At 34.6% G+C, this 17,905-nt stretch overlaps 1 protein-coding gene across 1 annotated transcript in view; it reads right to left on the reverse strand.

Annotated features, from left to right (window-relative positions):
- The window catches only part of LOC107583225 (protein FAM13A-like), a 43,998-nt gene that overhangs the window by 15,943 nt on the left and 10,150 nt on the right, over nucleotides 1-17,905 (reverse strand). The window contains 6 exon segments of the mRNA XM_016269374.1: nucleotides 4,552-4,711; nucleotides 6,253-6,420; nucleotides 6,568-6,609; nucleotides 8,984-9,025; nucleotides 13,456-13,673; nucleotides 13,836-13,945. Coding sequence (XP_016124860.1) covers nucleotides 4,552-4,711; nucleotides 6,253-6,420; nucleotides 6,568-6,609; nucleotides 8,984-9,025; nucleotides 13,456-13,673; nucleotides 13,836-13,945 — 740 coding nt within the window.

The raw sequence follows: 17,905 nt of genomic DNA on the forward strand, positions 1-17,905 counted from the left end.
ATTAGCTATATAGACCAAAACCACTTTTTGTACCAGGCTGTAAAGTTGGGCAGGAGTCAGGCAGAAATGCAGCGAGTGATATATAAGATTGTGGAAATCCCAGTTGACAGGCATATGGGCAAACCGCTGTCTCTTGGCACTGCAGTGGGTCACCACAATGTGCTTTGGCACCGGCCATAGTGGGACAAAGGTCTAGCAGCTCAACATTACATACTTTCCTGAACTCTCATTTGACCTCTCCCATGAGCTGGAGCAACAGTTTGTTTTTAGTGCAACTGTATTTTACAGTCGTGTGAGCTCATATTTAGCAACCATATGCTTCCAAAGATGTTAACAAAACTATTTAGCTTGTATAATCATTTATACGTTCATCTGATTTTGTTCCACTTAGCATAATAAACTTAACTGCTACAATTTGTAGAATAGAACTATGTACACTAACATTCACAAAGCCTTTGCTTTAAAGCTTTTATTTGTATAAAGCTTTCTACCACACACAAAGCTGACCTATTTCATCATGATATCTGTGATTAAGCATGATTAAGCAGCATAACAAACATAATTGCTAATTGACTGCCCCCAAAATAAGTCAATTTGTTTATGCGAAAATTGCTTTTCAAAATAAATAGTCCCAAAGCTGATCATTTTCATCATGTTATCTGTAATTAAGCTGTTCCACTAAGCATAACAAACATAATTGCTAGGATTTGCGCAAAACTATTCAAATGACTGATTTGTGTAGCTCTTTTCAAAATAAATACGGTTCCTTTTTCCTCATGTTCGTCTTAAGTTGTTCCATTTAGCATAACAAACTAAATCACTAGGATATGCAGCATAAAACTAGAAAAATGCACCCCAAAATGAGGCAGTTTATTTATTTGTAAAGTGCTTTTCATGATAAATATCGTCCCAAAACTCACAATTTTCATCATGTTATCTGCGACTACATAGCATACCAAACTTCTGTGTATAACTATGAAAATGCACACTGGACAGCCTTAAAATGACTCAATTCAAAATCAGAATTCAGTTTTTTTTACTAGTATAGCACTTTTCACTATACATATTTTCACATATTCCAAAACTACCTAAATTGCCTTGGAAAAAAAAAACATGCAGAAACCATTCAAAATGGTTTCTGTCTAAACATGAGACAACAAAACAGCACTTAGAGGAAATATCTCACGTCGCACTCCCAGGAATGTCTCTGTGAAGACCTTGCAAAACCACAGGGCAATGTTTTGATCATCTTAAGAGTAACTGTCAAGCAAGATATGTCATTATGTACGCAGCTGTTTAAAGTTCTCAGTAGAGGGTGCCATAGAACAAGTCCATGATACAGTATAGAGATTCTGCCAAGGCTGGGACCACAATATTAAGTACTATATTAAAGTAAAGGGTAATTGTGAATCAACATGGCAACCCTCTCAGCAGGGCAGCTCCATATGCTATGCGCGATTCACTGTCTTCTGTGTCTCCGTGGCAGACCTCAAACACTGACCGTACACTACAAAATTTCCAAGGTCATGGCGAAAAGGGGTGTGTTGCGCATGTTTGTGCAAGTCTACAACTGGCACATGCTGCACGAACTGAAGAGGAAACAGGAAGGGAGACTATTGTACATAGCCATGACAGGTTTTAAAGGCTCAGACGTGACGTGCACATAGCAACAGCTCCCAGACTCCTGGATTTAAAACCTCCTCCTGTTTCACTTCTCAGTTGCTATGACTATAAGGCCCTCCACTAAACGTCTGTTTGTTTCTAACCTCAATACTGAAGATGACAAATGCTGTGAATCCTAAGCTTGGCTGAAATGCAGCAGTTGTGAAAATGCATCAAATCACTGAACAAACCCCATTTTATTGTGATGCATCTGCTCAGCGAAGTTTATTTAGATTCTGTGTACTGCTTGCATAAAACATGGTTTTAAACACAGCAAAATAGTCATTTTAAAATAGATAAGCAAAATGAATAAACAAAAAGTGCTGTATGTATGTATATATATATATATATATATATATATATATATATATATATATTAATAAACAATAAAGTGCTATAATCTATATTTCTAAAATATTTTATACATTAAAATTAAATACTATAACTTATTATTTAACTATCTTAAAGAGTATGATGAATGAATAAAAAAGTGCTAAAATAGATTTATTAATTAATCTGGTCAAATGAAATTTAAAAACCTATATGCACATATGTTTATCATTATAAAAAACATTTGTACCTGTATGTATGTGTAATACACACACTCACACATTAACACTGACATTAATATATAAAAAAAATGCTGTAATCTAGATTGATAAAATCTATAAATATATAAAATATAACTTTTATATCAAAGAATATGAAGAATAAACAAAAAAGCCCAAATATGCAATCAATAGCCTGTCTAGTGTTTACAAACACAGGGTTATAGCCAAAGGGGAAGTGTGGGGAGAGAGAAAAAACACATGCAACTGCAAGAACCACAGATGAATCCAGTACAAACTCAAAAAATCCCAGACTCATCCTCATGTTTAACAGTTTAACAATTTAACCGGCCAGTAACCACTAAGTGTAACTTCCAACATCTACAGTCTAGTCAGTGAAGTGAATTTTAAATAAATATAGTGGCCACTTGAATTCAGTAATATAAACTTTCACTTTCATAATTTAAACTATCATTGAATTGCATCATATACAGTAGGTTCCAAATGTATGAGGGTACTCGTTAAAAAGTGTGCAAAAAAAATCATAAATTCTAGAGTAAAACTATTTGAATGAAATATAGATTTAAAAACAAATATTAAGTTCATAATTTCTTAGTACTTCATATTTAACATATTTAGTCTAATACTAGGTTTACTCTAAGTTACATTTTAAAAAATGTTTTAATGTGGTGTCAGATTTTTGTCTACATTACAAACTGCATGTCTAATTATATTGGTCATCTGCCATTAAAAAGACCAAGTTGACCAAGAGATGTTTCAGTAAAACCAAGACATTACCAAAACATCTGTAATGGTGTCTAATGCACGTCACTGTGGTGTACCAACAAATGCTTTGAACACTGCGTTCTGATCTGCTGAGGTGAATCCAGACTCGAAACACACACACCTAACAGCATAAACACGAGTCAGTGAGAGGTCCTCGTCAAAACACTATTCTGATAAAAGCAAGCCCTACAATTTACCTGTGATTTTGCACAGAGATGCATTATGTGCTGTCTCCCATGAACAAGGACAAGAAGGCTTTTAAGATAATTTGCTGTTCCTGTCACTGTTTACTACCACATTTTAATTCATGAGGTTTTCGTTGTTGTTGTTGATATTCTGTTGCCAGAAACTGAGTCATTGCCATTGAGAGTTTAAAAGGAATAGTTCACCCAAAAATGACAATTCAAGAATAATGAATGTCATTCCAAACCTATATGACTGTTGAAGAACAGTTTTTGCCCATAATGAAAGTCAATGGAGGCCAAAACAACATTGGTGGTGCGTTTTTCAAAACATTATTTTTGCATTCCACAGAAGTCAGTTAGTCATACATTTTTGGAATGTCATTAAAGTGAGTAAATTATGATAATTTTCTATCTTTATTTTGGTGAACTTGATATTAAAATCAGTTACTTTAGATTTACTTTAGATTTAGTAACTTTAGTTACTTTCTTATAAAGTGTTACCCAAGAAATCCATTTATTTTTTAGGATCTGAAGTTAATGAATATGTAAAATGTTTTAACATTAGTTAATGCATTAGGTATTGTGAACTAGAATTCATTAATATTGGTTAATTGCATATACTGCATATTGCATATACATTTGTATAAATGGTGTATGTATAGTTGTACATTAACGAACATGAACTAGCAATAATCTTGTAAATGAACATGAACCTACATTAACAAATGCTGTAAAAATGTGATGTTTATTATACAGTGTTACCCAAGAAATATTTATTTTTAGGGTCAGAAGTTAATACATTTGTTAAGTGTTTTAACATTAGTTCATGTGTTAGGTATCGTGAACTACAATTAATCTGTAACACTTTATTTTAAGGTGTCCTTTTTGAACATTAAAGCATGTCAACATATTCTGTTACACCAAATACACAAAATAATGAAATAGCATCATATGACCCCTTTAACAAATATGTGGATGTTTATCCTAGTTCATGATACTGTCCCTAATGCATTAGCTAATGATTTTACATTATAAAGCGTTACGCAAGAAATAAATTTATTTAAAACACCAATTGGATCCAATCCAAGTGGTTTTTACTGTGTCGTTAAGTGGTTGTTGGGCTGTTGCTACGTGGTTGCTTACTGGCCCTAGTCAAACAAACCCATTTATGGTCTGCCATACAAAAATTTTATGAATATTGCTTCATTTCTGTAGCATAAACACTGCGGAACAAGTTACATTCCTAATTTGAATATTTATGGTTAGGGGTTTGATGAAATCTCTCCTTCTTAGTAAGAGCAGTGCTAATAGTGATGCTTGCAGAAAGACAGAGAGAAAGCCATGGAGGTAATCCTAAAAAGCAGACTCACGGTGGGGGCATCCCGGTTGTCTGAGTGCTCAGTCAGTGCGGGACTGTGTTTGGGTTTCCTGTTTCTCTGAGCCTCACGTGGCGGCAGCAGCAGATGCCCGTCACCCTCCTCTGTGACCCTCACACCTGGAGATGGGACGTTCTCTTTATCACCCTCGACCCTGAGAAAGACACAGTTTTGCTTTCAGACACCACAGAATCAACACGTGATGTTACTCAAGGGATCAACTCATAAGAGCAGAGCAGAAATGAAGCCGTCGCTGTGATACCTCATCTGACTGTTTATTTACATCTGTCTCTGGAGTTGGATCAGTATGTGTCACACAGCACAACTGTTGAGTCACTAATCTAATGTTTTCAGTGTCTCTATGGATAGTTCCTGTCAACAGGATTAGTTCGATTGCTCTGAGAACCAGCCAGCAATGACCCAAGCTGGAATGGAAATAAGATTGGATGACAGATTCTTTAGTAATCCAAATGTATTTATCATAATAATATGGGATTAACTAAATACTTTTGATAGGTTACATTTAGGTTAATATTCACTATATTAGCTAGACTGGCTGGTTTGTAAATTTTTGTCCATTTTAAGATTTTCAGCAATCGACTGATATCGTCTGAAGCTGGACATCCTTGTTAGTGGGCAGAACACATTTTCATTTTTTTTAATACTTACATTTTTTTTTTATATATATGTTAAAATATCTTATATGCTAGCATGAAGTTGTATGACATGTAAATTATATATAAACTGTATATACATTACTGTAGGGTACACCAAAAGTCAGAAACTCTCCACATCATTGAATCTGTGATCATTAATTTTTGGAAACCTGGAAAATATTAAATTACATTACATTAATTACATTCGTTCATTAAAGAACGACTAAAATAAATATAATAAAATATGATGGTTTTGAAATAAATCTGACATGCTTGCCATGGCTGCATTTATTTGATTAAAAAATAATCAGTAAAAACAGTAATTTTGTGAAATATTATTACAATTTAAAATAACAGATTTCTATTTGAATATATAGTAAAATGTAATTTATTGCTGTGATGTTAAAGCTGAATTTTCAGCATCATTACTCCAGTCTTCAGTGGCACGTGATCCTTCAGAAATCATTCTAATATGCCGATTTACTGCTCAAGAAACATTTCTTATTATAATCAATGTTTAAAACAGTTGTGCTGCTTAATATCTTTGTGCAAACAGTGATACATTTAATGATTCCTTGATTAATAGAAAGTTCAAAAGAACAGCATTTATTTGAAATAGAATCCTTGCTAAATAAAAGCATAAAAAAAATCTAACTGACCCAAAACTTTTGAATACTGGTATATATAGTTATTCTAGTCAATTCAGTGATTTCTCTGTCAATCAGGTTTATTCAGATCACACAGAATGACATCAAAAGGCTTGCTAATTACTGTGGGAGTCGCTTCTAGAGATCGGCATCACAGATGTGAACTGCAGCGAAACTGTCAATGTAAGTTGATGAAACCATTTTTGATGAGTGGTGAAACATCTTGGGAAACCAAGAAACATGTAACACTGACTAGAATAAATTGACTGGATATTCTACAATGACCTGGATAACTGGTTGCGCACTGCATAGACAACTTAAGCTACCATGCCATTTGGCTGCAGTCAATAGAGGCGAATAATAGCTGTATTTCTGGAGAAACCCGCTCCTACCTGAAGTTCTCCTCTTGTTCTCGTAGATGTCTCCTCCTCTCTCGGGCTGTTGTCACAGGAGATGAAGATTGGGCAGTCGGATCCAAGCCCTCTGAACTCTGACCTGTGTGCATTTGCGAGTTGAAGAGGTGTTGCTCGACCGCTGAGCGAATGGTCTTCTCCAGAAAACTGGACAGAGAGAGAGAGACAGACATGATTGCTTTATGATTGCTTTAATTACATGAACAATGAAAGTTATCGGTCTATTCAGAAGATTGACTTGAAGATTTATTAAAAGAATTTAGTTGTCACATAAGGCTCTGTATAATCACTCACTTTGTTAATTCAGGTCTGCAGTGTCCAGGAGAGATCTGTGAGCTAAAGAAAGAGAAAAACACAATAAAGAAGAGAGAAAATACTGAATTGTTAAGCTTAGCATCAGTTCCATCCAATTGTATCCCAAGAGAAATTAATAACCAGATTTTTTGATATTCTGAAAGAAATTAATATAAAGTGGTGGCCAAGCTGTATTATATGTGTGTGTGTATAGACTCCATTATAGTTGCTCTAGTCAACTCAATGTGTTTGAATTAGTTGTAAAATGACACAATGACATCAAAATACATCATTGTTTTGAAGCCAGAAAATCTCCTATTGGTTTAGTGACCTCATCTGACCATCCAAATCAAAGAAACAAATATGACTTACCACAAAAAACAAAAAAAAACAAAGCTAAATTCTCGTGGATTGGAAACAAAGTTCCCTAAAATGACACCACAGTAAAAAATAGCGGCATTATCTTTTGTATCCGGAAATAGGCTGAGGGTCCGGACACAACAGTTCCCAGCAACTCTCTCAGGGTCAGAGCCAGTTAACTGCTCACAGCTGACTACTCGCTATTTAAAAACCATGAGCAAACTATTAACTTGGTATTGAGCGGTATCAAAAGGAATGATCGTTAGATGCAAACGTAGATGGTATCAAAGGCTACCAAGAATAGGCCAGTGAGAACAGTTATGTGTTGAGACAGAGGACTAAAGATGATTTGATGAGGTCTGTCGGTCTTATATAACACAGCGGTCATACGGTGCACTCCAAGGGCGAGGATGACGAGACCTGAATGCTGGACTGAGTACAAGCTGGCACTAAATACTGCTAGTCTGCTAACCTAGTCCTTCCATATAGTCATCCTCCAAATCTAGTTCACAGTGGTCGGTGAAACATGGGGGAAACTGGCGATGATTAAAGAGGCCAACATTAAAGATGTGTTTGTTACCTAAAATAATAACAAATCAAAACATGACAAATGTAATATATACACACTAAATTAAAATATATTTTTATAACTAGGAATTTACATACTTTATAAATAATTTCAGTACCGTAAAAAGTTTGCGGTTTAGTACAATTTTTTTTAAGAAATAAATATTTTATTCACCAAGGATCCATTAAATCAATCAAAAGTGACAGTAAAAACATTTATAATGTTACAAAAAAAATCTATTTCAAATAAATGCTGTTCTTTTGAACGTTTGATTCATCAAAGAATCCACAAAAATATGAAGCAGTAGAACAGTTTTCAACATTGGTAATAGAAATATTTCATGAGCAGCAAATCAGCATATTAGAATGATTTCTGAAGAATCATGTGACACTGAAGACTAGAGTAACGATGCTGAAAATTCAGCTTTGATATCACAGAAATAAATTACACTTAAAAAATATTCAAATAGAAAACAGTAATTTAAATTGTAATAATATTTCACAATAATATTTATCAAATAAATTCAACCTGGGAGAGCAAAATAAAAACAAAAACTTGAACACTGATGCGTACAATATGTAACATTATGTCTCTCTCAATAGATCTAACCACAATCGAAAACTCCAGAACTATAAAAGCCTATATTTGGCAGGCTAAAATGATTTATTCACTGACTGACATCTTCTCCGACATGATGCCAAGTAGGCAAACACACTTCAACCATAAACTCACTCCAAGAGGTTAAAGTTTCCAGAAAATACACTCGTAAATTGATTTGCTTGCATTCCTTAATGACAGTGAAATGCAGTGTGAGGAGATCAATAAAAGACATTAGAAAAAAGCAACCCAGATCAGTTAAGAATTCTCAGTTAAGAAGTCACATGGGCTGGTAATGACATGTGGGTGAGTACATAATGAACAGAACTGTCCTTTTTGTGTGAACTATTCCTTTAAGGCTCATATTCACAACAATAGTGAGGGCTGGGTTGGGTAAACTATGTGATGGGAAATGTGTGAAGGGTCAGTTGCTATGGTACGAGAGGGGACCGGAGCTGATGCAATGAGTCAACACATGAAGGAACCGAGAAAACAACCACAAGAGAGGTTTATTTTGACCAGATCCATCACGCTCAGACTGAATTCAACCAGAAACTATTAGCACGTATCCCTGACGTGACACTAAGAGGATTTCAGTTGTTTGAGGGATCATTTGTGCGTACTATTGTGAAGATTTGGACAAATAACATTTGTGATATTTACTGTACTACCACATAATCACCTACTGATGCTGAACGTACAAGAACAAAGTTGTGACAAATCTGAGGGCGTAAATTGAGACCTTGTTTGCACAATAAAATGTCTAGATCATTTTCATTGTGAAGATATATTGTAAAAAGCCCATTCATGCCTCCGAAATAATAGCCTCCGGTTTTTCAGCAAAAGTGGGGAAACAAAGAAAGAGTGAGGAAAAACTGTGAGTGGTCCTACCTAATATAGAAAGGAGATATTGGGCTTTCATCTTCTTGGAGGCTGGAAAAAACGAAAACAGAGGTCAGGCTCACTGAACAGCACAATCTAAACATATGTGGCATTTGCCAAAGTAAACAAAACAGTTTCCAGGGAATGCATGAACTGATAAAATGTATTGAATACGTTATGAGTTGCTTTGGGTAAAAGCGTATGCTGAATACATAAATGTAAAAGTGAAAAAAAGTGTTAACATTTCATATCAATTTAGCTTCTCAAGTAATTACAGTTTAGCTTATCATATTTGTATTATCTGTATCCGTGTTATTATTATTATTATTATTATTATCATATTTTGTCTTATCTTTATTTTTGTCTTGGATGGAAATTTTGTTAGTTTGAAGGATGTTTATATATACTGTGTGTATATATATATATATATATATATATATACACACAGTATATATAAACATCCTTCAAACTAACAAAATTTCCATCCAAGACAAAAATAAAGATAAGACAAAATATGATAATAATAATAATAATAATAATAACACGGATACAGATAATACAAATATGATAAGCTAAACTGTAATTACTTGAGAAGCTAAATTGATATGAAATGTTAACACTTTTTTTCACTTTTACATTTATGTATTCAGCATACGCTTTTACCCAAAGCAACTCATAACGTATTCAATACATTTTATCAGTTCATGCATTCCCTGAGAATCGAACCATGATCACGGCATTGTTAGCAACATGCTCTACTTTTTTTCTTCTTGTTTTAAGCACAAATAGTTGAGAAAACCTTAATTGAACTGAAAAAAGACTTGTCTTTAAAATGAACGGTCACACTTTATTTTAAGGTCCAATTCTTCAGCATATCAAACTATAGTAAATAATAGTAAAAATAGTAAAATTGGTCCCTATACTAAAGTGTTACCAAATGATCTTATTTATCTAGGATGTTTAGGTTTTGAACTGTAAAACAATACCTTTTTTATATGTAGCTGAAAGTTAAATCAGCGTTGAAAATCAGTGTTTATATGTCGTTGAAAATTAAATCAGATATCAAAATATTTCAAAAAAGAATGCAAGGGGCATTGGATTTGTATAACTTTGTCAATGATGGTCAGTCAAATCTGTGTAAATTTCTGTGGCACAAATTCTTGTTATAATCCATTTAATTGCTATGTTTGGATTGGGTTTTAAAAACCAGTTCTAAAAATGTGGAGATGATTGAAAGGTCAGTTCACTGTGTGATTTGGCACGCACCATTCAGAAGTACGTGCGACGTTGCCATGAATGCTGTTGTAAGATGTGTGTGTGTGTGTCAGAAGGGAAGTAAATATTTGTGTGATTCGAGTGCTGGCTGCACTGAATCACAACCATCCAATACAAAGGATTTACGTCCTGTTCACACAGGAATAAACCAAAAAAGAAATTCAAGTCCATTTGGCTCCAAAAAGCTCAAGAATCACATGATTTCCGAACAAAGATCTTGGGCATTTGTGTGTGTGTATCAAGGTGCTTCCCTCTTGTTGTAAAATGTGAAATGCGTAAATTGCCATCTCACAGTAAATCCTGCTAAGAATTAGGGTACCGCATGTACCTACAAAGACATTTCGCAAGATTTCTTGAAGAATCGGAGTAGAAGGGAAATATTTTTCCACATCACTGAAGCTCTTAAGTGGTGTTACACAGTCTGACAAGGGTATTAAAATAATAACTGCCGTCATGAATTACAAAATGGAAATCCTGCTTAGCCACCACCTCCCCGAGTGAACAACAAGGTCCTTTGACAAAGCTTTTGTTTTATGGGAAATCATAGAAAAGTACCAATTCACAACATCAATGATCAAAGATTAATCAACACATTAATCTACAGGTTCCTCATTGCAAACATCATAAGAACTTCTCACCAAATCCATTCTTGAGATGCATTTGCAGATAACTCTACAGCAGGCACAGAAGTATGCTGTAATCCAACTAATATTTGGCACAAAGGCGAGATTGTGGGATTTCTGTTCCTTTCAAGGGCCCACAGGAAGATGCAAGGTCCACATATACGTACAGAAAGTGACAGCAAGCTGACAAGACCGCTAGATCAACTAAAATACTGTACTGTTTTCTAAAATCCAGGTTTAATACTGAAGGCTCACCTGTCGGATGAAATATTACAATTACAGTTTTCTAAAAGTGATTCAAATCTCATCATTTTTTTATTCCACAATCCTCATGCAGTAGCTGTTGCTAAAATTGCACAATTGACAAAGTCTTGAAGATAATGTTTAGTCTTAAATGGTACAGTTAAACCGGGTGTTGGGTTTGAAAACATCAGCTGAAAAGGAAAGTCGTTTCAGAGGTAGAGCAAGTTATTGAATTTTGTTGAAAGATTTTGAAGACACACGTTTTCATTGGGATAATATACACTGATGAATTGCACACCACTTAATATTACTTAGCTTGTTTGTTAGACTGTTTGAGATGACATTTACCCCAGACCGTGTTACAGAAGTTTGATGTGAGACGCTCTCACATCAATTGTTCTTATTGACATACCTATATGCTTGTGGTGTCTATGTAAACAAAAATCAATTTTTGGACAATAACCACATTTTCAAACATGTTGAACCTGTCTAAAGGACTGGTGTGTGTGTGAAAATGCATAGTTCACCCAAAAATTAACATTCGTTCCTATACAAAAATGGCTAAACATTTAGTGGCGTTAAAAGACAACTAGCTTTCTACAGCTATACATATATACATAAACAAATACACACACACACACATATATACATATATATATATATATATATATATATATATTATATGGAGAGAGAGAGAGAGCGAGAGAAAGATAATTATTTCAGTAACACTTTAGTGTAGAGACTAATACTATTTGCTTTTTAGCATGTATATTACTAGAATATTGGCTGTTTATTAGTACTTATAAAGCACATATTAATGTTCATTCAGAATTACCATATTTTAGATCCCTTAATGCTATTCCATACCTAAATTTACCAACTACCTTAATAAGCAACAAAGTAGGAGTTTATTGAGGCAAAGGTTGTAGTTAATAAATAGTTAATAGTGAGAATAGGACCTTAAAATAAAGCGTGACCATTATTAGTCATGTTCATTAGAATTAGTATGTCTCGTGTACATGACTCAACTTAAAACCCTTAACCTGACTCTGCAAAAGTAGTCTAACTAGCATGTAAGAGTCATCTAACTTCAGCCGAATGCTAAAAACCCATGAGACACTAGCATATTTTCTGTCCGTTTACAACATGTATTACAGAGCCATAAAAGGACAAGTGTGACAAGAAAAAAGGATAATGTACTACACTATATTACATTTATGACTGCTATAATTTAACAATCTGATAAGTGGAAATTTTGAGTGCTTGTATATTTAGATTTTAAAGCTCAGTCACAGAATTATCTAACGATGACACTTTTTTAAAAACGAAATGCTAATTTTAGTGGAATCTTAAAGTTTCACCTAAGGAAAATTGCTGAGAAAAGGAAAAAACATGGAGATCTCTTTATAAGCTCGTTAAAAGAGGATGTTCAGTGACATGCTCAGGCTCCATGATGAGAACAGTTGAGAACCATTTATCTGTGTCTTATGATCAGGATAGGGAAATATTGGTAAGTACAGTGCAAATTAAGAATAATAAATAAATAAATACATAATTATCCCACACACAAGTGCACTGTGGCAGCTTAGATAAGAATTTAAGAGCTTTTAATGTTGTGAAACTGTGGGCACCTGATCTCGTCTTTTCGAGATTTCATTGGATTATTGTCTGATATTGAATCTTTTAACTTTCTTTGGCTCTTCTGTAGCCCTGCCTTAAAGATAAAGAATACAACCTAAAGTAGGTAATTAACCTGCATACATCAGATAAGATAACATTTCACACGATTATATTTGTATTGTTATGTACTGTTTTGCCACTCTACATTTTTACACACAGTACATGGTATATAAAATAAACTAAAGTTCAATAAAAGGGCACATTCAATTTATCAAAAGTGACAGTAAAGACATTTATAGTGTTACAAAAGATTTCTATTTCAATTAAATGCTGTTCTTTTGAACTTTCTAATCAAGAATCCTGAAAAATGTATCACGGTTCCCACAAAAATAGCAGCACAACTGTTTTCTGCATTGATAATAAGAAGATGTTAATAATAGGTTGATAATAATAATAATGTTTCTTGAGCAAATCAGCATATTAGAGTGATTTCTGAAGGATCTTGTGGCACTGACGACTGGAGTAATGATGCTGGAAATTCAGCTTTGTATCACAGGAATAAATTACATTTTACAATATATTACAATAGAAAACAGTTATTTTAAATTGTAATATGATTTCACATTATTACGTTATTTTTGGAACAAAGAAATGCAGCCTTGGTAAGCATAAAAAAATACCGTTCACGCAGCAGTAAATGTCCATGGGAAGCACACTGACCTGATCTCTGTGGATCTGGCAGGGCTTACGGTCTGAGGACTCGGGTTCATGCCGTCAACACTTGAGCTGATGCTCTGGTCTGGAGTGTGTGGAGGAAACTGAGCACTAGCACCCGAGCTTCTGTCTGGAAGATGGGGCAGAGGCCTGGAGACGGGATTACCGGAGGGAGCCGGTTGAGGAAAAGATCTCGGCACAGCCTCTGTCTTTATCTTCTTCACCTGAAAGACAGAAATAAAAAGAAAGATGAAGATAGAGGGACAGAAATGTAGATTCATTACAAGTTGGATGACGCCAGGAAACACCAACATGAAGATAGTTATGCAAAGCACAATAATAAGTAAAAGGTATTTATGAATAAGCTTAGTTCACATTTGTCTTACCTTTCTAACCGATAAAGGCTGTACATGTCGAAAGCCAGATGAATAAGTGTAAGAGGTAAAAAATCTCAGGCGCACAAGAGCCCAGTCAAATTCAGATCGATTCATTGCCACTTAATGATGCAAACGATAAACAGACCTTAAACCATTTGTATTTGCAAGACTGCAGCAAACCATGGCACCAGCACCCTGGGACCACAACTGTGTTTGGCCAGAAGAGAGTCTGAAATCTAAACTTTTCAGCATTGATTTGTGAATAACAGGCCGATATCTCACAGCAAAGTGGAAGAGATGACGAAATTTAACTCCCAAAGCAAATGAGTTCAAAGTCACGTAACACAAAGACCACAACAGGATTAGATTGATCTTCAACGCACTTAGTCCTGAAGGCACAGACGGTCAGTAGGTAATGGCTTTGACCATGGTAAAGAGGACGCTATTGATCGCAGCCCACGTGGGACCCATTTAAGGCACAGTAACTAAGCGAGATCTGGACATCGATACGCTAATGTGTTAATGATGTAAACAGCACCGGAAAATCATTGTTTTATTGAGTTCTGCGTTAAACGCTTTCGACTGACTGTTTATAGAAGGGTCGAAGTGCTAACGTCATGCAAAAGCACAGGACGCTGTAGTGTGATCTTTCAAGATGTTAGATGTAATTGAACAGGTTACCTAAATGTGAAAAGTTACATTTCAGTCAGTTCGTCCCATAAACCCATCATATGGCTTTAGAAATTTTGGAATATAGTGCACAGATAATATAAACTTCTCTTATGGCAATTTTTGGCCCCACTACTCATTCACTTACACTATTGTTCAAATAATTGGGATGGGTAAGATCTGTTTATGTTTTTGTTGATGTTTTTGAAATAAGCCTCTTCTGCTCACCAAGGCTACATTTATTTGATCAAAAATACAGCAAAAACAGTAATATTGTGAAATAATATTACAATTTAAAATAACTGTTTTCTGTTGTAATATATTGTAAAATGTAATTTATTCTTGTGAATTTTGAGCATCATTACGCCAGTCTTCAGTGTCACATGATCCTTCAGAAATCATTCTAATATGCTAATTTGGTGCTCAAAAACATTTCTTATTATTATCAATGTTGAAAACGGTTGTGCTGTTTAATTTTTAATTTTTTTTGTGAAAACTATGATTTTTTTTAGGATTCTTTAATAAATAAAAAGTTTAAAAATACAGCATTTATTTGAGTGGTGCATTTCTACTGGATTTGTTTGCCAACTTTAACACCCTCCAGATTTAGAAAAAAGAAGCCGCATTGATTTGAGGTATCAGATTTTAATAAACCAGAGTTTGTTTGTTTTTCCAAGGCTGTCCAGATCTAGAAGTTTCTCTGTCCTCACTTTTCGTTGGTAGAAAGTCTTCCACTAACAAACCTGACTCCCTAGTTACATTTCAACAGAGACTTATAACACACTGAACAGTAAACAAAACCCTCAAAACAAATTATGCAAGCATAAATAGAGATGATAGCTACAACTGATACCCTCAAATATCAATGGTTGGTGTAGTGTCTTACTTTGCAACCAAAGATGCTGTTAATTTTTGTAAACACTTTGAACCTTCTAGATGCCCAAGGCCTTCCCAATGCAAAGTTCGATTAAAAGTAGGACAAATAAGGTCTCTGTAAACTTTGACCCACGTTCAATGACGATTAATGATAAGCAAACCATTAACTTCATGATGACTCTGTGATTGCGTGTCAGTTATTGATCAGAACAATAGAAAAAACAAATCATAAAACTTAATGGCAAGTACAATGAAATCCTCCAAAACAAGGAAATATTCAAGTTTCGAGAGATAACAACAAGTATTCCACTCATGCTATATAAAATAAGTCAATAAATAAAAGAAATGTGCATCTCCTTTATCTGCTAAGGATTTGCAAAACAGTCAAGGTAACTTCTTTCAAACTTGTTAAACTACCACTCCAACGTAGATGTCAACAGATGTCCCGTGTATAAAGTTCTATTAATGCTGGTTTTCCCAAAACAAAATGCAGTAATCCGAGTGAGTCAGTTCAGCTAGTGCTACGTGTTCAACTGAAAAATTTCATTGACCCCTTACGTAACTGGAAACGTCTCCGCTGTAGGAAGTGGTCTTATTTTTCATGAAAGTCACATCAAGTATTTTTTCCATCAGCAATTCTCCGTCTGTTTACGACATCAGTTCACCGATTAGACGGTTCTCCCACAGGCCTTATCTGGCCAAACTCGGTTTGATCAGCACCACATGTCTATGTAAACAGAGGACTTTCAATAGCTTTGGATTTCAAAGATAACACAAAAACACAGCATACGCCGTTGTGTGTTAAGACCTTCCTTGGCGGAGATATTTCGGGAAGGTGGAAGATGGGGAAAAATATTTCAGATTTATGAATGTGAAGACTCTTTCTTCCAGGAAGCCACAACGAGAATCTTAACTCAAATTACTTCTGGTTAATAGAATAAAGCTGGATGATAAATAAATCAGGCCCATAGAGAATTCAAACAACAAGCACGTGATTATACCATGGAAATTACTCTAATTGCACTTAACTATTGACACTGTAATCCATTTTAATGATTTGACTTAATAAGGTTCTCTCTACAAATGTCTATGATGAAGCAAGTCTCTAAAATAGATATTATAATACCTATATACAGAATATATAGCTAATGTTGGCGATTCTTACCATCTTTTTTCTTGGTGTCAGTATAGAGTTGTCTGGACTTGACTCCTTTTCTCTTGAATAATCTGTATTTTCAATTGGAGTGCATTGTGTGACCTAACAAAATGATAATGATTAATTAAATGATTTCAACATACAATGTATTACATTTAAAGTTGGGCATCTGAAAAAAAAAAAAGTAAATTGTATAAAACATTAAAGAGAGTTGTAGAAGTACATCACCGTTCAAAAGTATCTTCTTTTTTTTTTAATGTTAAGAAATAATACTTTTATTCAGCAAGAATGCATTAAATTGATCAAAAGTGACAGTAAAACATTGATACAGAAACTATTTCTATTTCAAATAAATGTTGTTCCTTTGAACTTTATCATGGTTTCCACAAAAAATATTAAGGAGTTTCCATAACTGATAATAAGAATAATAAGAACTGTTTGTTGAGCAGCAGATCAGCATATTAGAATGATTTCTGAAGGATCATGTGACACTGAAGTAATGATGCTGAAAATTCAGCTTTGATCACAGCAATAAATTACATTTTTAAATATATTCAAATAAAAAGCAGTTGTTTTATGCAGCCTTGGTGAGTGTTAGAGACGTCTTTTAAAAACAATAAAAAAACTTTTGAACAGTAGTGTACTTGGAAAAATGTGTCCGCAGAGGGCAAGTAGTACCTTCATACAAGGTTTTTCAATCTACAGAAACAATATTATTGTTATCAAAACATCATGTCAGTCATTTAAGCGGGTTATGGTTCATACTGCTTCATAGAGAGAACATACACAAACATGAGACCCAGCCCGTCTCCAGCAGACACGTAAACACTACACCGTGCAGTTCTGAGCACGTACACATGACCACCATCATATGCAACTGACATCATTCAATTGAGAGGGAAAATTCAATTTACAGAAAACAGAACTCTCATTCTTTGTGCATTTTCCCATCCGGCATGTACGAGTAATTTCTGAAAATCTGCGAAAACTCAATTACAATATGCCTGCTCGTGCAATTTATCAAGAGAGTAAATACACACATGACTAAGCGACTTTATATATTTATTGACTTAGTGTTTATCAAGAGGTGTACTTGGCATGAGCTACTGTAGATCTGTTCTTCATCTTTCAGTCAATGTTGTTCCTCAGTGCATGAGCAAACACATCCTGTAGTCCACAAAGACACCTTTTGTGTTCCTCAGGGGTGTAACTTTAATACTCATCGGAAAGATAAATACATCACTAGCCGGGGCCTTTAACGGGAATTAAGGTCACAAGAATCTGATCCAAAGTCAGCATGATGTAAATACCAAGATGTTTAATCGAGTTTTATGTCCCAGGCTCATCTGCAGTAAATATCTTCAAGTGCTGAAAAAAA

Source organism: Sinocyclocheilus grahami, unplaced genomic scaffold (assembly GCF_001515645.1).
Source record: "Sinocyclocheilus grahami isolate Dianchi unplaced genomic scaffold, SAMN03320097.WGS_v1.1 scaffold51.1, whole genome shotgun sequence".
Lineage (NCBI taxonomy): Eukaryota > Metazoa > Chordata > Actinopteri > Cypriniformes > Cyprinidae > Sinocyclocheilus > Sinocyclocheilus grahami.